At 38.0% G+C, this 21,017-nt stretch overlaps 1 protein-coding gene across 2 annotated transcripts in view; it reads right to left on the bottom strand.

Moving 5' to 3' along the window:
* The window catches only part of LOC103137162 (cyclin-dependent kinase-like 5), a 59,987-nt gene that overhangs the window by 32,245 nt on the left and 6,725 nt on the right, over positions 1-21,017 (bottom strand). For both annotated transcript variants that reach the window (XM_007550773.2, XM_007550774.2), the window contains exons 3-4: positions 19,260-19,294; positions 67-112 (exon numbers count right to left, since the gene is read on the bottom strand). In XM_007550773.2, coding sequence (XP_007550835.1) covers positions 67-112; positions 19,260-19,294 — 81 coding nt within the window. The remainder of the gene's footprint in view (positions 1-66; positions 113-19,259; positions 19,295-21,017) is intronic.

The raw sequence follows: 21,017 nt of genomic DNA, 5'->3' as shown, positions 1-21,017 counted from the left end.
ATAGGATAGAACTTATGTTTTGCAAGAATTTCAACAAATAGTCTTAACTGGAATTTTTTTTTTTACCTTCACTGTCCTTGAATTTCTTAATAGCCACAATTTCATTGGTTTCCTGCATTAGAAAGAAAATACACTCTGTGAGAAATCAATGCTGTTTGTCCTTGCATATGACATATACAGTTACAACAAGGGCATTGGAACCAAACAAAACAAAAAGTGGTTTTTTTTACCAGCATTTATCATATTAGATAAATATGATAAATTTTTATTTATCATATTTATCAATCCGTATTGGCTAACGGTTCTTTCTGATCAATGGTTGCCATTGGCGTCCCTGACAAACTGAGCTACACACGTTCAGTTTTTGATCTACCTTCTATCACCTTAAGTCAGCTGGACGTTTAGCAACCCATGATGGAAGAAACTGTATTCGCTGCTGTAGCTTTACAGTTGAGAACAGCCAGTGTGAGGGGAAAGCTGCACAGACGGCAGCTGAAATATGGTTCATTAAACTTTATGGCATTCAAAGCATGATAATGTGCTTTTACAGGCAAAGTGGAGCAAATGGTTTACTGCGTGGCAAAAGTCTAGATTTGCCACCAGGGTTATATATACCAGCCATAAATTTTGTGCTGTGCTCATGAGTGCATGGCCAGGAAAAACGAAACTAGACAACTGTCTTTTTCAACAACACCCGATGCACAGATGGAAATACATTAAACAGACATTGCTTTAAATTAAAATGTCCCTCACAGAAGAAATGTGGTACAGAAACAGACAGCTAATGACAGTTCAGCATGAATAGTTCCTGTCTGTCCTAGGTATGGCAGACATGAGGTAATGCCAGCAGTTTGCCTCTGTCATCTAAAGTCACTTCTTGTTATTGGTTCACAAAGTTCTGTGCCCCACCACCAGCAGCCCCGTTTCCTCGACATGTCCTATTTAGACATGGTATTTCTGCCTGTGGCTCAGAGCTGTGCTCCAGTTCAGCACTCCATCCCTCCCTCCAAACGAAGCCAACGGCAGCACCGGATCGCTCCAGCTCGGATCAGGGAGAACAGAGAGCCCTCCTACCGACTCTGAGAGATATAAGACGACACACTGCGGGGTCAGAGCTGCGTATGCATCACTGCGCTGTCCTTATGCAAGCCCGGCTGAGAGAGGAAACGAGGAACAGCAAAATAACCTGTGTTTTATCCAACCTTTACTCACTAATGGAGGAAAAAATAGACTTCCTCAGTAGGCAACAAGCAATCAAGATTTCTGGATGCGGCACGTTGAAACACCGGGCTTTAAATGGATGTGCTGCAGCAGCACAGCAAGGCTGAAAAACAAGACTTAGCTTGGATCACATTATATGAGCTGTACTGCTCATAATACATTACGAGCAGTATGTGACACATTATGTGCTGCATGTACGCTACATGAACGTTCATAAAAACGTTCATGTAACGTTTCCATGTTTCTGTTCATTGAAATGCCTCACAGAGCAATTTCTAAAATCTTAAAACTCCAAAATGTTGTATCATTAAAACATTTAAGCTGGCTATCACACCATTAATGATAAGGGTGAAGTACAAACTTAATTGTAAGTTCCAATTAAATGAAGAGAGATAACTGCACACCTGTTAATGTGAGAGAGAAAAATGATGGTGAAAGTTTGTGTTCATACGTCATATTTCTGTAACCCAAATGTTGGGTTTATGTTGCCGGGGACAACAGCTGGGTAATTTTAACCAAATATTGGGTCAGAAATTATGACCCAGTTTGTTGGGCTGAAGAAGAGACCAGAAGGAGCCTCGTTATTCGTCACAGACGACAATTTTGAATGGTTCCACACCATTAAGTAAAACGATGCAAGATGGTGAAAGGATGCTGTGCGATAATGGCAATCTCAATGGCCTGTTTAAATGACCTTAGTTCACACTGAAGGAAGAGGACGAGGAAAAGCAAAGAGCTGTGGAAGGGATTCATGACTTGTGAAAACATGACAATGTTCAGTCATAACAGGAGTCACAGAGGAAGACTTTCCCCCAAATGTCTGATTCTTTAACCGTAGGTCTTTGGTCTGCAGGTCACTAAATCACACCGCAGACTACAGATTCAAGCTCAAACTCAGAGATTTTCTTTCATGTAAAAATATTTTGCCTAATAACAATACTATTAGCCATTTTCCTGCTAAGAAAAATGGACAATGCTAGCTGTTGTGCTAGTGTTAGCAAGCTGTGCTAGGTAACACTTGAATTGTGGTAGCTATAGATATTTAACATTCACATTTTGACCAAAACATTGATCATACGGTCAGTACTACTTTTTGATTCAGTTGTTTGTGAATAAGTTAATTTCGGACAACCTGAGGTGGTCGAGTTCATTGTTCTTAAATTTGATCATTTGCAATGCAGTCGTTCATTTTGATGCCCCATGGTGTCAAAACCCTTTGCATTATTTATGCACAACAACAAGGTCATCAGTTTAAATCTTTTTAGGAACCTGTCTGTGTTGCATCTGCATATTATCAGTGGATATTCTGTCTTCTTCTGAAAGACAAACATGGATGGATCAGTTGGCCGCTAAATAATTGTTTGGTGTGTCTGTGTTGTCCAGTGACGGACTACCATCCTGCCCAGGACGTACTTCCATTTAGCATTGCAGACCGCCACCAGAACAACACAGCAAGCAACAAAAATAATTCTTAAAACCATTGTATGGAATGTAAAAGTCGAGACTAGCATGCTGGGGCTAACCCTCTTGTGTTAAATCAACCCTAACGCTAACATTTAGCCGCGACGTAATGTAACACGCCAGTTCAACGCTATGACGCTTATCAGAAACAACCATCCTCCACTGTGCAGAGAGAAATGCTGAGCCAGACAAGGCGGCTGTCAATGTTAATTCAACATTTGGAAGCGTGGCCAACATGGATTGAACGGCTCCGTTCACTTCCTCCGCTGCCATTGCTAAAACTACAGGCAATTCTAAAACAGCGCAGAAAATCAATGTCATCATTTACAGCTTCTCCAAATAGCTGTTCGCTGAACTCCCAGACCGAGCCCTGAAGAAAGACGACACTCAAGCAAAATTGTGTAGGAAGGCAAAAGTCAGGCTAACACATGCAGAGCTAGGTTAGCAAAATGACCTTAAGTGGGTTGTTTTAAACTCAGCAAGTTTTAGAGTACATGCCAAGTATTTTAGCTACTATATTTATGCATGCAAATTAAGGTAGTATATGCCTTTCTACACTGAATTAATTAAATTATTTTACACAATCAATCAATTCTAATGACATTTTTGATATATTTATAAAAAAGCCTAGTGTTGAGATCACCAAAAAACAAATTTAATTAAATTCATTCTCTAAAACTGCAGGCTCATTTCTGTTTTTATCGGACAATTAAAAGGTATATGCTCCGTATCACACAACCAAAATGTCTAAGGTTTGAGTCACATGACACACCAAAATTCACCTTTCATTTCCAGAAAACCAACCAAACCTCACAGCTAGTCACTTTAAAAATCCTTGAAAACCCCATATGTCCAGTTCATTTGGTCCAATACGAAGCACATTACATCATCTATGTGTAACAGTTGAGGCTATTTCTGCTTCAAGTGCAAACCGTAGAACGAGCTGCAGCCAGGAAGCAGATCCTGCAGACGTCTCGCTCGCTAATCTCAACAGATGAGCGTCTCATGCCAGACAAACTGGTTTTCTACGTTTGTTAATAATTCACACACCTATTGAGGGACAAGTGTAGATGCTCTGACCCTTTTTGTAGAACAATTTATTCTAAGATCTTGGGGAATTCCCATGTGGGAGACCATGTGGTTAATTTATGAGGGAGAAAAAAAACAAACGGGTTGGATTATTATTTAATATAAAAACTCTGTCACTCTTCCATGACCTGAATAGTAAAGATTCAGCCCCTGGAGTCAAACCGAATGCTCTGCTAGATTTACTAACTCACTTCAAAAATATGAACTATGTTAATCTGTCCCTACAAAGACAAAGCATACTTTCTAATCGGTGATGTCTGAACAAAGAAAAAATAAAACCAAACACACAGTGGAAATGTGGAAGAATCTGAGTGGAGTTAAACAGAAGGCAGTGATGGACAGAAAACCTGTTAGAGGCGTCAAAAGACTTGAGACCGGGCCAGAGCTTCACGATTTTACTTCTACTTCACAATAATGCAACATTTTGTACTGAACTGTCACATAAAATCCACATTTGTGGCAAAATGTGAATACTTTTACAAGGCGCTGCATGAAAATCCAGTGCAAAGGTAACAAGACCTGACGACATAAAAGGCAGTTCATGTAGACTAAAGCACCTTTTCACAAATCTTTAAACATTAATATTGGAGGTAAATCTTGGTTTGTTTATATTTTAAGTCTCTCTCTTATGGAACATGAGGGATTTGGAAATATTGCAGCCATTTGGAAATCTTAAAATGAAAGGTAGGGGGTCTCTCGTCTCTTGTAAAAAGATGCTACTCGGGTCGGGCGATAAACTTAAAAATAAAATCTCAGAATTACGATTCAAATTCCAATTTGAATCAATATTTTTTTCTCATAATTTTTTCCTTAAAAATATACAATTGATATAAAATATATTAAAAATAGGCTTTTATTTCAATTAATCCTTCAGTTAGTTGATCAAAAATAAATAGAAGCTGTAAAACAAAAAAAAAAGATGGTGGTTGTTTTTTGGGCTAACAAACAAGAACTATAGAAGTATAGAAAATCAAGGAGTGTATTGGTAAAAAAAAAATTTTAAATCCCAAATTTCCAAAAATAAAATGTTCAAAAACAGAAAATTTGATTTAACGATAAAATCAATTTATCGCCCAGATGTCAAAGACCTGGGCGATAAATCGCTCTGAACCATTCTTCCCATAATTATTGATCTCACACAGCAGGAAAGTAAAAAAAATAATTCTGTTAATTATAAACATTTACTAAAAGAGAAACCTGAACTGCCCCAAATTGCCAGGTCAAAACTTTGTAAAAACTGGAGTTTAGAAATTCTGAAACTGATTGGTGCGTAGCTTCAAGAGCTTCCCAGATAGATAATAAACAGTGATCAAAGGCCACACACTCTGTGACAAGTTTATATCGCTGAAATAATCACAACGTTACTGCTTTATTGTTGCTAAGCAGCTGCTGATGGCTTTTATGATTTTACATTTTCATTCAACTAAGACAAACTCCTCTCAGCTGGAGCAGTTTACTCCGTTTAGATCCAGATCTGTCAGCGTTAACAGAATATCACTCATCTTCAAATGATTACTGAAACCATATCTGTCTTTTTAGTTTTGAACAATATCACAATGTTGATACAACAATGCCAAAAAAACAAACAAAAAACAAAACAAAACACAGTCATGCGGAACAATTTCATTCAGAAAAGATGATGTACTAACAACATGGAAATGACAGTGTTGTTTTAATTTACAGGCACAGAATAAGTTTGGGTTTATGGAGAAACCATATGCTGCTTTTTTTTAATTCTTATCTGATGCAGTGCTGATGTTACAGCATGGTTTCTCAAACCAAAATACACAAAGACAGTGATGGGTGGATTCAGAGCAGCTGGGGCTGCTGCAGCACAGCGCCTGTCTCTACAGTTTCTCTCTACGTTCCTCCATCTGCATCCCAGCTGGCAACATCTGTACCAGAGTTTCTGCTAAAGCAACATGATGGGTCGGTTTATTAACAAAGTACTCCAGTTTAACATTTATTCATGTATTTTTGAACACACAAAGTTTTGCCCCTTCACTGCAAAATAAGGGTTGAACACCTTTCTCATCGCTTCTCATAGGCTGATTAGTATTTTCTTGGCCCGATAGTCGAGACGACTCGCTTCCATCGAGGACCAAAACTGCAACATTTGTTATATTTTCAGATGGTGTGGTACTCTTTCACGTTGCAATGTGTCAAACGATCCAAACGATTTGAAAAACCTGTTTCCCTCCTTGCCTGTGGTGGCGCTACAACAAGAACCACTGAAGGAAATGACACAAAAACGTCCGTCTTGACAAAATGCAAATAGAAATGGAGCAGCGTCAGATTTTAACGGTTGTAGGATTTCTCCTTTGTCTTTAGCGAAAGACCTCAAGCCATTTTCCCCTGCTAGACTCACCCGTTTTGTTTTGGTTGCATTTACCACTACAACAGGCCGCATCAACAAGTGGGCTAGGCCTCAGCGTAAGACGGACTTTAAATAGCTCGAGTCTCTCAGGGGACAAGCAAAACCTCACGACACAGACAGCAAACACGAGTCCCCTCGCCATCTTTTTTTCTTTTTTCACAGACTCCTGATAGGAACTCGTCTGCAACTCTTCCACTCAAGGTAACCCATTTAAGTCTAGATGTGAAAGTCCTTCTCTCTCTTCTGTCCCAGTTTCTACTCACAGGCTGCAAAAATAACTGCTCCCGTCAAAGGAGGTGGCAGTCTTTCCTTTTTTCTCTCTCTCTCTCTCCCCCAACCAAATAAATAAATGACTTAGAAGAAAAAAAACGCCACCTACATCGAATCAACCACCTCCGTATTTTTTTTTTGCTGCAAAAGGGAGACTGATTATGAAATAAAAATAGCTTCGAGTGATGCTGAAATAAAAACGTCCTGTCTTGTTCTTGATCAGGACAAACAACAGTTGACCACAGATGGCGGGTGACTCACTGGATCTCACATGGAACGTTCTGAGATTAAGAGATCCAGTCGGTATATGATAACTCATTTTAGATTGTAGTGTGTTTGTTTTCATCACAGAGTAAACCAGCAGATAAAAACAATGCAAACTGGAGGAATTATAAGACTTCTTTCTCACGGGAGAAATTACGACGCTATAACATAAAACTGTATTACATAAGTATTCACCCACTTGGATGTTTCTCATACCAATATGAGAGGAAGAATGAAGCAGAAAGGAACAGAAATAACTCTTTAACTACACCGCTCTGTCACAGGATACGACATTTAAGACCTGAGGATATAACATACTGTAACTAGGAATTATTAGGACCTAAGGATATATATAAATGTTTTATTTAGATTACATTATTTTGTAGAAATCACCTTCTTATTTCCATTTTTGGTGAAAAAAAAATCCATATTTTTGTAGATCATGACTGATTTGTAAAAGCAACAAGAAGGGTAAAACATCCAAGTGGGTGAATACTTCTTATGTAATACAGTTTTATGTTATAGCGTCGTAATGATAAAATAAGGCAAATTTTGTTTTAGTTGAAATTCAGACCACAAATTTGAATTTTCCACTGGGGACCAAAATTGCAACATTTGTTACATTTCCAGCTGACACAGTTCAGATTTTCAACTGAGCGATCCAATTCATTTGAAAAGCCTAACCCTAACCCACATTTGTTTTGGTTGTATTTACCCACAATGCCTTGCGCTGTAGTCCTCTTTCTGTGTTTAACACAGCCGTGGGTCTGCTTGCGTTCACATGTGTATTCAAACCGCGCAAGAGTTCACTTCAACCAAACCAAGACCGAGGTATTTAGTGAATGTTCACCTTTTTGGTCTGCATCAGAGTTCGATTCACACAAACCAGACTGTCTGGAAACAAACTAGAGTTCGATTAAAGCGGATTAAATAGGGCTAGTGTGAATGCACCATTAGTCTCAAATAAAAACCAAACCCTCCCCAAAGGTCCGGGCCCAACGGAAACGGAAAAAAAAAAAAAAAAAAAAAAAACTTTTTTTTCTTTGCCTAAAAATCTTACATTTGAATGAATTTCCAAAAGGCCCTATAAACTTCTAGGAGCAGGGCAATCTCTAAAGTGGTAAAAGTCAGACAACATTTATCTCTATGTGCTCCATTCATCAACTTGACTGACAGCAGAGGTACTTGCGCCAAGCTAGCATGCACATTCGTCATACGCCTTAGGCTGAAAGCAATTTAACACAAGTGAAAATGATATAAACACTGAATACATTTTAATACAAAAACTCTTTAAAATCCCACCATTATGACACTTACTGCACTGACTGATTTTTTTTTTTTATGATATATAGTTTGTAATGTGGTATATTTTGTACTTGACGCTATCATTCTGAAAAACACAGCTAGATGGGAGCCGCCGCTTCCTCACTGGCTCAACATGTTCATATAGAAAGCCTTCATGCTGGCATGTGTCGTCAGCCCTTGGGGGTTCTGTGAACCCAACCCGCGCCAGGAAAATACCACCCCACGCCACGGCGGAGCTGCCAGGAGCGTTCACCACAACGAGCGAGCGCTGCCTGCAGACTCGTTCTGGCATGTGCCACATATGTTCTTGCTCACTTCCTAATAATAGGGTGACTTGTGATCATGTGCTCGTCGTCTCTGCTGCTCTGATGCGCCGCTAAACTCATACAATGACTTGCTTATCTCATGTCAGCCGTTAAATTGTTTATATTAATGTCTTCCAAGTTTTTCTTCTAGGCTAGTAAATTAAAGTCCCAACTCCCCTATTGAGCGAAATTGATGATCTTGCTCATGCGTCTCTTTCTTCTTGCATGTCATGTAAATCAGGGGCGCTGTTGTCAAAAGGTATTTCCGTCCGACTTGAACTAATGTTCTTTCTTTTTAATTTTCATGCCAGCATATCATCAGCCTGAACCGTCAAACCACAGTCTGTTGCTGTTATTTTAAACCCTCGTATTGGAGACTTTTCATGCTTGTTCAAACAGTTAAGCCCACAGTTATTCCTACAGCTGGAAGATTCAGATTTATAAAGTTTTTCCTCAAACAATAAATGTGTTTTTGGTAGGAAATGAGACAAAGATTTCTCATAAAAGAATAAAACAACCAGCTCCTGTAAGCATTTTTTTAAAAGTCTGGACAGGAAAAACAACAATATCTGTACATTTTTATTTAAACAGCATATCAAAAATTCTTCAGAGTTTTCTCAATAATAAAGAGAAACATCTTTATTGACCTCTGACAGACTGGCGACCTGTCCAGAGTGTACCCTGCCTCTCGCAGGGACGTTAGCTGGAGATGGGCACCAGCAACCCTCCCGACCCCACTAAGGGACAAGGGTGTAAAGAAAATGGATGGATGGATGGATCTTTATTGACATTGCAGTAATCTTTTTCCGCTGGTGTTTTAATGACTTATCTTTGGTGTTGAGCTTCAAGTCTTTAATATTTGAAGATTTCTTTGGCATCACACTAAACTTCACTTGTTTTCCTTTACTATATTCAGTACTTCTGATTATTCTGCCTTGCACATTTTCCCCTACATATGGTCTCTTGCCCCTCCCACTGGATCGCCATTCACCAATCCATTCCTCCTGGATTTAGGTCCTTCCTCATCATCACTACATGACATGAAATAATAACTAAGGTTCAGGAAGAGAAACTAACCAACCCATAAGGACATAGCTTTGGTTATGTGTAGCTTATAGCATTCATTGCAGCCAAAATTCAAGTTAATTGTAACCATGCGTGACATATTAGAGGTTTAGTCACTACACGCTACTTAAAAAAAAAAAACAGCAATTATTATCTAGTATATATACCAATATTATCCAGAGGCGGTGGAAACGCTGGACAGGTTGACACTCTGTCAGAGCGATAATACTAACACTTACAACTATGCATGCTCATACATGCAATTTAGAATCAGCAGTGAGGAGCACGCAGCAAGACGCACGACTTGAGAACATGACAGCTAAAATGCACACTGTGAACTGAGAGGGTCCTCACACGCAACAGACCAGGATGCACATCTCTGTGTTTCTTAATGACATAGTGTCTACATTGTTTTATTAAACTGTGTATATATACAGGTGAAACAAGATATTTACATTAACAGAATAGAAAGACACAAATGCATTTTTTTTTCTCTCACTGTGAAGTCACGTCAGACCAAACTTTACTTCTTCTAGCTTAGTTGGAATTACCAAAATTATTTCTATTTGTTAAATCCCAGAAAACTTAACAAGAACATTTTTTTTTATTTTTATTTTTTTTGTAAGTGTCCTACATTTTTTGTAAGCTTCCTGTTACAGACCAAAATCTATGTAAAACGTTGAATTTGAGGAAAGTTACAAAACATGTTCTAAAAATGTTTTTGTCTTGTATTTAGCAAGCAGAAATAATTTTGGAAATTCAAGCTAAGCTAAAACAAGAAAAGTTTAGTGTGACTTAATTTCAGACGGTGTGAAAGATATGTTTGTCTTTTTATTCCAACTCTCTTGATATGTATACTTCTCTTGAACGAAGTTTAATACGGTGACAGCTTCAATTTAAACAAAATTTAATTGGTCCAATTAAAAGTCGGACCAACTGGACTGGTCCAATTCATATCCAATCAGATCCAGACTGAAATCAAATCAATCCAAGTCATTACAAAAACAATTCAACCAGATTCAGGACATTCATTGACTTTGCAGCAAACCTTTATCATGAGAAACAATTAATAGATTCATGACTGTGTTTAGTCTGAGTTGTCAAAACGTTTTAAATGCGTTTCTGCTCCAGCATTGCCAATTCAAATCACTGAATCACCTCGCATGTAATTTATTCATTTAATTTAGATGTGCTGAACTTTTGACAGTACTGCATTTTAGCATTGTTTATCATTTATCGTGATACATTTTTAACATGATTTTACCATTGTGATGATTTATTGTTGTGATGATAAATTCAAGTTTTTGAGGAGGTTTAGACATTACAAAGATGTCTAAACCTCCTCAAAAACTGTCTGCATCGTGGGGATTGACAGCTTTGCTATTTTTTCCATGTTCTTTTCACTAAGTAAACATTCATAAATTTGAAAATATGATTAAATGCAGTTACTGGGTGCAGTTTAGTGATATAAATCACACCTTTGTACGTGACTGGTGTCCAGTTTTTTGTGTTTGTGGAGCTTTGATTGCGGTGCCATGTAGTCACAACCACACCTAGATTTACCTAATTAAGTAAATATTTGTTATCGTCACTTTTATCGTTATCACAAAAGCACTACAAAGTATCACGATAAAACTTTAAGTCGATATTGCCCACCCCTACTGCACTAAGTAGATGTTGTTTTCAAAAGGTGTGTTATCTGGTGGCTTCAAATCCACAAACTCTACATAACCAGACATACCAGGAATAACGTCAACCAAAAGTAAAGTTACTATTCAGGTTGGATATTTAAAAATTTGAAATACACAGGGTCCCCATGGAAATGTATTGATGAATAGCATATTGATCTACAGCGGTTGTTGCTTTTAGTTGTTGGCAGACAGCTTTTCAGGGATGGACAAACTTTAACGACGCAATTAAACATTCTGAAATCTGGTGGATGTCCCAGCTTAGATCAGCCGAGGAATATCTTTGCAGCTACGCTCATGGTCTTCCACATGCTGCTCAGTTTGATACATTTAGTCCAACTAACAAAAGGGCCTAACACATTGTCTAAATGGCACGCATATGAGGAACAGTTAATGTTTTACGTCTGCGTATACGAAGTGGGTTTGGGAACGAGCTCATAAGAGGCCCAGCACATTCAGGGTGCCGCCGTGTGCATTCCTAAGGGGTGTCCCACGCTTACACAAATACTCACACCAACTAATGTTTACCCACTCACTTAAACAGCTCACATACAGCCACATGCTACGGAACCACCAGTGACCGTGTCGAAGACTTAGCCAGGATTTAGATTAGCTGCTAGAGAGAAGCCTTTGTATTCCAACAAAGGGTCTCATTTTGTCAGGTTGAGATTTACCGAACCTGGCCAGGACAGTTTTAAAAGCAAACATACAGCAGAGAGATGGCTGAAAAGTGTGTCACATACTTTCAGTCAATGGAAAAAAATATGCAAAGACGCAAAGACGTCTGATGAATGAAGCGTGTTCTGTGACGTACACAGATTAAACAGGACTTCTAACATGAGTCACTGAAACCAAGATGAAACTAACGCAAGCAAAAAGGTGGAATCACTTCTGGGACTAATAGCTAAGGTTTAATTACAGCAAAGCTCCAGAACCACATCTCCTCAAAATGACCAATTTCTTATTTCATAGCTACAAATCAGTAAGATCTGAAAGTGATCTACTGTGATCGAGAACTGACAAAGTTCTACCAGAGTATATAAGCAAAACTTGTTTTTTTTGTTTGTTTGTTTTGTTTTTTTTTTACATTCACAACCAGATCTGGACAATAAATCAATAACAATATAACATATTGCAATAGACACGTGATTCCATTGAAATTCAATAAAGAAAGAAAAAAGTTTTGCTTACATGCTTTGATAAGTATCAACAGATAATATGACTGATGAAATGTTCAATAATGTCACTGAACTAATCCAGGGCTGCACAGCATTCTGGGGGATGTAGGCAGAGGAAAGACTTCACCAGTTCAACCTCTCATGGCCAGCTAAGAAAGGTGGGCGGCATCGACGAACTCACTCGCTCACTTGTTGCCTAGCAACAACTTGTTGAGTAACTTGTGGTAGTCTAGCAACAACCCTTTTGGGTAACTTGCGCAGCAGCAGTTCAAGGCTTCACCACCGTGCCTCATAACTGCTTAAAAATAATTAAAAAAAAAAAAACAACAACAACGGCATGGAGTGAAAATGGTAGAACAAACAGAAAAGGTAACAGCAACAGTTTGGTTGTATTTCAGATATTTAAAACAAAAAAACAAATCAATAGTTATCAATAAAGTCCGATATGAACCGCTTCTATTGTGGTGCGTTTGTCAGCCACATCGTCCAGCCTTACACACAATCTAAACATACGTGTCATATAAGCAAACAAAAATCACGAAAATTTTAAAAGTTTCACCAGATTTTAGATGGCGGTTGGAATCATCACATTTTCATAGTTCTCCTTTTTTTGAGTGAACATCCCATTCCTTATGGGGTTAGAGTTAGCTAATAACTAAGGTTATTAACCTTTATTTCATTTCACATAGCAACATAATTTTCTTTGAGGTCATGCCAGCTCTTCACTCAGGCTGCTACAACACAGCGAGAATTCAGTGTGTGTGCGTTCCTGTTGCATGTTGGCATTTCCATTGGAAACCATGCTTAGCAACAACATTCTCAATGTTTAAATCTAGCAGCATCTCATTTCCTACCAGAATGTCACCACAAAACACAGAGTTCACAGCACTTTGTGTCACAAATGAATTGCCGGATCCTCTTTGTTGGTATCTATAATTTACACTGACAGAAATATCAATTAAAGATGAGGAGTAAAACAAAAGCTCCTCGAGTTCCAGTGCGCTCGACCAGATCTGACATACTTTAGCAGAATGTTGCACTTTTAATCTGGGTACTTTCTGCACCAAAAAGTTGTGATAAAATTTGCTCTGGTGAGAAGAGACCACATCTCATCTGTGTGCAAAGTAACACTTTCAGCACATAAAGAATTTAACTCCATATTTAAATGGATTCTGCAATAGGATAGATGGAATGGTTGAGTGGCTGAAAACATTAGTCCTTAATGCAGCACTTTGGAAAAGTATTCATACTAGATATTTTTTCGCACTTTTGTCACTCCAAAAGTACACATTTCAGCGTATGCATCCAAAAAGCCCATCTATGCCGAAGTGCATTTTGCTTAATTGTTCAAATCTATTTGCCAATAGATTTGAAAAGCTATTGGCAAATACATAAAAATAAATCTATAATAAATGTTGACATTAAATATAATCAAAACCTTAAGTTTGATTAAAAGAAAGAGGAGCAGATGAAGATAGTCTCTTTGAAAAGGTCATTATTCGTAAAAATTTCTTCTGAATTAGTAGAATCTTATATCTCGTGTGGAGATGTTATTGACATGTAGCACTCCAAACATTGTTTCATTAGATGTGGATATATCGAGCTATCATACCATGTAAACGTACAAGACCGGTGAATAAAATAACAAACTCTACACAAAACACAGGTTGATTTTACTGTCTTTCTACATACAAGTTCAGTATGTTGTTTCCAAGTTAGTTTATCATCGACAGTAAGTCCTAAAGAAATGCTCTGAGGCACTTTGCTAATTTTAATGCTATGAATGGCCCAGTCAAAGTCCAAACCTAAATCCAGAAAAGTAATGAAAAAGAGACAGTCTTCACCTAATTTGACTGGAAGAACAGCCAAAAATAAAAAATAAGTATAAAAAACTGGTCCCATCCGCCCAAAAAGAACTGTTTTGGGCGGATGGGAAGTCGGTACCATCCAGAAACTTCTGGAAGATACCGACTCATCTTGGGAGCTTTGTTTTAATTCATGGCTCTCATTTTGGTTAGTAAATTTTTTTTAAACTGTGTGTCCTTCTCTTTCCACTTTACCATGATGCACTACCACATAAAATCCCCATAAAACACAACCGAGTTTTGTGTTGCAGCATGACAAAACGTGAACATGTTCAAATGATGTAAACACTAATTACTCTGCATATGGAGGCAAAAGCTTCGTAGAACTCAATTTTATTCAACGTAAATCATTACAGATCAACTCTCACCCAAGCATAAAAAGGTTCTTTATTTTTGTTGTTGTTGTGAATAAAGCTATACCAAACAGACTCTACTATAACAAATTTTTATTGTTATATTATTGTGACAAAAGTATCCAAACTTCCGTGATTAGTAACTAGTTCAAGCTTGAAACTAAATTTAAGTTTTAAAAACCAATGGAACGGCAGTCATTGTGAGTGGGCGCCACGTTTCATTAAAGGAATAAAGAGCTACCAAAGTCTGACCTCCAGGTCAAATTTTTCGGGGTGTGAATCATCATCACACAACAAAAACACAATTTCAAAGGACTTCCAAAGAAAAAAAAACATTTGCTGATATTCAGCAGACTTGCAAAGGTTATAGAATCATTCCTGAAATATTTAGAGCAAAAGAGAAAACTCTGTACAGAATAAGGAAATTCAAGCAACACAGAGAGGTCCAAGAATAAAGTGTGTTGCCGTCTGTAAAGTCACAATGCAAATAAAATCTTCTGTCCTTTATATTGGCTAATTCTGTGGGTCCACCATGGTGGAAGTCTGAATAAATGTCTGGGTAGCACTGAAAAACACATCATTTAGAGAAACAATCCCTAAAGATCTATTGTGAATTGGCAAAATACTGTTATTTTAAAAGGTCAAGTTTCTTTTTGCTGAATATAAGTCAGAGGAAGGATAGATTCTGAAATCTGCCAGCATGTTCTCAAGAAAACATCAAGAAATGGGCCATGCAACAAGACAACAAAGCTTAAGTTAAAGAGTAGGTTTATACACGTTTTGCCCTCACTTGTATTAAATCATGAAATTGTCACATATCAAAGTATGGAGATGCACAGAGAACGCTATTCTCAGCTTGACTGCTAGAAACTCAAAAATCTGTCATTTTACTAATCAGTGTATACGCACCATACTTTAGCGAGTGACAAAGATTGAAGATTCAAAGTTGGCAGATAACAGGAAGGCTGAACAGATTGCACATCTGCTCTTTTTTAGCATTTAAAGCTTCCAGCTTCTTTACTAGTTATGCAACACACTGGATTTAGAAATGTTAGTTGCCATTTAGAAATCCTGGACTGTTCTGTTTTTCTGTTTTCTCTCTCTCGCTTTCTGCAAGTGTAGAAGCAGACTTCTAGGGTGTTGTCTTGTATTCTCTCTATACTTCTTTCTCTTTACACCCTTCACCCCCCCCAACATTATTTCTTTACAGCTACTGCTCTCTCAATGACACATGAACTCTGCTTCTAGTGTACATAAGGACAGGAAGATCATAAAAAGGTTAAATGTAGTTCTTTTGATTCTCCTATATTGTCACCTTCCCAAAATAATGGCTAAAGTAATTTTTTGTCAAAATTGATTTTTTTTTTTGTGTTACCTAAGAGGTCGTCATCTTCCTTTATTTGTTTTACTGTTTTTTGGGGTTTTTTTTTTCAAAATCACTTTTGGCAAACAAAGTGACTTACTTTTAGGAAAATGTCAAAGTTTTAGTGCTTTAAAAAGGTTTTGCTAAATTATATATCAACAAATCAAGGCTTTAGAATTTGATCTGCACGTGTTTTTGGTAAGGCAGCACTACGAATCACAAATACATTATCATTGTAGTATGTATGCGCAACATTAATATTTAAAAGAACAGCTATGAATGCAATAATTTCACTTATATATATTTATTAACTCTCACTGTTCATGTCAATATCATCCCAGAATATGACAGAGATTTACCTAAAATGCTGAAAGTCAAGAGAGTACTGGAAGCAGGGAGAGAGCAAGATGTTTGTTTTTATGAATCGCGACAAACATTGTCATTGCAATATTTATCTACTGCATTTTTTCCCCTCCCTTTTTTTTCAGCTGAGTCCTTTGTGTGAAAATCTGATTATTTGTTGGACCTGGTCACCCAAAGCATGCCCAGACTAGCGAGCATCAGCGAGGGCTACCACGCAGACAATCACAGGATTACACCTGAACCCTCCACGCCCCCTCGTCCTGTTCCCATCTTCACGCCATAATCGCCCCAGCTGCCTCCTCTCTTCATGCACGCATCCCGTGCAGCAGATGCGGCGTCCGCAAATAGATTCGGATTACCGGGAGGAAACAGCTGAAAGTACGTGTTGGAGTATTCGCTTCCCTTCTACATCGAAATCCGCGCATTCTTTGCATCTAATCATTGTGATTAGATGAGCAGCTGCAGATTCACGCGGTGAACTCACTTCTCCTGTCTGGAGCTCTTCCTGGTCCATCGTGAACCCTCCTCTGTGGGCTCACGTGTTGTGCTGCAATGCTAACCCTCAGCTGGTTGTATGTGTTGAAAGCGCGCGTGCTATTTCTGCGGTGCTTTTTGTGCACGCGTAATTATGCAGGCCGGATCTGGCGAGTTAGCTCTTAGAAAGACGTGGCAGTTCATTCACACAAACAATGCAAAGATTTTCCAGATGGCAGCGGTCCACAATGATCGGCAGCCAGAGAATTGAGCCGCATGCTTTTCACACGCCACCTATACGAGGCAGTGTATTTTTAAACACCCCATAAAACACAGAAAACGTGACAAAGAAGGGCAGAACTTAGTGGAGAAATGGTCTTTCTATCAAGCAGAAGGGGCCTTTACTCGGTTCTAACATTTTGAACAGTTCCGTCACGATCGCCGGTGATGGATTTTTGCCCAAGTAAACACAACAAAGGAAGCGCAGCAGAAAGCAGACTCCATCTGCTGTGTGAACCGAAATGAGGTCTATTGATGTGCGTCCTGTTGTTTAAAATGGAGACATTGGCATTTGCAGCTGCCTGGCTGAGTGATCAATCAATTTGAATAATAAAGCCCAGTAATTACAGGCTGTGCTTCCGGCTTGCCCCGGCACTGTCCTTTTTTTCCTTACCCCCCACACCCCTCCCAAATTCTCCTCAATCGTTTCACAATGCTTGCTGAAAAACAAGTGTTACATTTCTTAGGTTTAAACTCAACTCCCTGGCATTGAAAAATGCGGCGGCACTGAGTGATATCGCTGATTCGACAACGTAATGAGGGCAGACGAACAGTTTGCAGAGCGAGAACAAAACCATCAAGAACTTTGAATAAGGAGGTTGAGAAAATGTTTTGTCTCTTTTTTTTTTTTTTTACAGATTTCTGTAAGTAGGAGGCAATTTCTCTCACTCATATTGGATTGCTGTCAATTTCTGCCACGGCATCTTCCTTTAAACGAGCTAAGATGACAGGGCTGTTACTGCAGTGTGGGCTGTCTTACTTTTCATGGGCTTCCTATTTTTCTTTTATGCAGCAGTGTTTGTGTCCCTGCTTCTCGAAAAACGGGGACACGAAAACAAAATAAACAGCAACAAGACGAACCGGGAGCCATTTTGGCAGAAACGAAAACAGAAGGAGGAAATTAAAAGATACAGTTTCGGAGCGCAGCTCCGTCTCATGCAAAATGATTACAACCAGTATTCCAGCGTTCAGAAGCCTTTTGGTACTTTCCTGCATCAAGACTAATGGGTCAGGTCACAGAACCCTCTAAATGCCTCACTCAAAGCATTCCTCATCTTACATAACTAGCGATGCACCGATACGATATTAATATCTGTATCGGTCCGATATATAAAAACTTTCTAGATCGGGTATTGGCAAAGAGCAGGATGAAAATGTGCAATATTTTTTGTCTAAAATAAATCACTATATTTCTTTTGACTCCTTTTGGTCAACTTAATGAAATGTAAATGGTGCACAAAAGAGTATATATAATTGTCAATACCTACTATGGTCATAGGTTTAAAAAGAAAACAAAAACACCCCCATTGGAAAGCTGACAAAGAATACTAAAAATAGAAAATCATGGAGAAAAAATAAACAATTGACTCAAGTAAGTGACGGACTGATCACTTGAGGATGGATGGATCGGCGATCAACTAAAAGAAAGTTCATTTGTAGATAAACAAATAAATTTGAGGTTTTACTCCCTTATTGTCACGCTCAAAATATTATTCATCTCTCCCACGACGTCTGTTGCAATTTCAGGGACACTGTGAATTATGCAAATTAGGTGATGAGGTCATCTAGCAACTTCTGGTGACTTTTAGGCCACTTGCCTTACTAAGGAGCTAACGACAGCAGAGGTGTCCCAGGAGAACTGCAGAGAGCAGCCAAAACTCTACTCTTAACATTTATGATGTTCAATAAAAAGTGCTACGTTTATGAATCAGGAAAACAAAGTATTGTCTGCACAACAGTATCTGCAACAGAACTGAAATATTTCATGGAACACATTATCAACGAATAATATTAGAACAAAAACTAAATGTGCTAAGGTTAGCGTTGTGCTTCGATAAAGTATGACTGAAGACCAGATCGGACCCACGAATCATTGAGAGAGATTGTGCAAACTATTAGCATGGCTCCCTTTTAACAAACCAATAAATCCGAAACAGGATATTGTGAAAGCTTTAAATAATCTCAAAAACTGTCAGTTCATTCACATGAAGATGCATGTAACCTAAAGTGTGGAATCAAATATATGTTCAGAATGAATGATTCAGAAGGGAGCGTTTCGTTAACCTTATTTTGGTATGTTATTTTAGGTCAAATTGGAGGAAAATATCAGTTCCTGTAAAGAAAAAGATCTACAAAATCCTTAATCTAAAAAGTACTAACATAAAGCATGTAATACAGGTTAAATGTGTTATTTTGTAGCATATACAAGGTATCAATGTACCAAAAGTCCTGATTGGGACAGACGTCCTAAAGTAATAATTAAGCAATCATTCTGAAACCATTTTTTTATGTGTATAATAATATAAAGGACAGGAATGTGATCAAAGTTTTGATCTTACCTTTTGTCTGCACTTCAGAACAACACCGTAAGCACCTGAAACAAAAGCAAAACATGTTAATAATAACTCATCACAGCTATTTCTACTAACACCCAGTCATGCATTCAGATTAACTGAACGGGCAGTAACATCCTCCAACTGACAGAAACAATTATAAGTGCATATATGTAACTTCTAATGCACTGGTCAAAGTAGCGAAGCAAGTGTCTAAAAACAACAAAGTATTTTAAATCTTTTTTTTGTTTGTTTTTGTCATACTTCTTACACCTTAATCTGATTACATTAAGAACATCTTTAACCTGTAAAAGCACAGGTTGTTCAGTAATAGGACACGAGTGTTGGCGAGCTGGTGTGGTTCTGACGTTATCGACCCTGGCAGTCCCAAATGTGTGTCCCCTGGGGGACACCAGACTTGGACTGAGCAGACACATGACAAACTGCTCTGTGCTCCTTCTCCAGTTTGTCAGCTGGTCGTCCATCTCAGCGGGACGCTGCTCTGATACGCAGTAAATACATCCAGACTAACGGGTTGCAAATCTAAAAACAGCGAAACGCCGACAACTTTTAACATGCTGAGGACAAAACCCTGTGCTTGTTGACACCACAAATATTGTTTCTGCTTCTATCGATCAATCAGTCAAGTTTATTTGTGTCACACATTTCAGCAACAAGGCAGTTCGACGTGTTTTACATCATAAAAACACACACAAAAAATCAACAATTGAAACATCACATTTTTCCCCAAGTGTTGTCATTTACACATCAAATTGTTGGTTAGAGTTTCATTTATTGTGGCACAAATGCAACTCTAAACATGTGGGTTGTTTTTAGTCTAGACTTAAAGGAACTCGGTGATTCGGCTGTTTCACGATTTGTTCCAGATTTGTGGTGCATAGAAGTTTCTATTTGCTCATTTGTGATCAATCGCTAAATATTTAGTGCTTATAAATTTAAATCAAATGCATCAAAGAAACATTTTATTAATGGGATAGTTTTCTTTTGATGTAAATTCTTATGTTCAAGTTTATCCTCAAAGTTGTTTTTTTTTTTTTAAAAAATATATATATTGATGATGTAAAATGGGATAAACTGCTTCTTCATTATTAGCAAGCTTCTGCTCTAAAATACAATACCTTGCTCTAGCATTAATATTAAAACCCATAAGTTTAAGTTGTGAGTTTCACATAGTAACTGATTTGTTAAGTAGTACATCATCTGACGTACAAGGTTCATTAAAGCTTTGAAAATGTTGTACTAACATAAGTCTCAAAAGCATTTACATCATCTCTAAAGTTCACATTTGTCAATTTTTTCCCATTCTATTTTGCAAAATAGCTCAAAGTCAGTCAGATTAGATGGAGAAAATACAAACAAAAAAAGAGTTTTTATCCTGATGGATTATCACTGCTCAATCAAAACTGAAGAAAATAATCCCCCCCCGCCCCCCCGCCTCCACAGCACAATAGCGTTATTTCTCTGGCAATACAAATTCCTCAGATTATATTTTGTAACAAAATAATATAAAGGACAGGAAAACTTTGAATTTTGTGCCTGCGATGAGAAAAGTTCAAGGAGTGATGAACACATTTGTGAGGAATTGTAACTTCGCACCAAACACCAAGCAAGAAAAACAAAAGGATAGTTTTAGCTTGTGTGCTAAAAGACGCTAACCCCACTAATGTATTTCCTAATCACAATCTTCTTTAAAAATAAATAAATAAATAGCGGAGATAGTTACATAAGAGAGCTTTTAATTGC

The sequence above is a fragment of the Poecilia formosa genome, unplaced genomic scaffold (genome assembly GCF_000485575.1).
Source record: "Poecilia formosa unplaced genomic scaffold, Poecilia_formosa-5.1.2 Scaffold37, whole genome shotgun sequence".
NCBI lineage: Eukaryota > Metazoa > Chordata > Actinopteri > Cyprinodontiformes > Poeciliidae > Poecilia > Poecilia formosa.
Note: the sequence above shows the minus strand (reverse complement) of the source record. Positions and strands in the feature narration are given on the sequence as shown.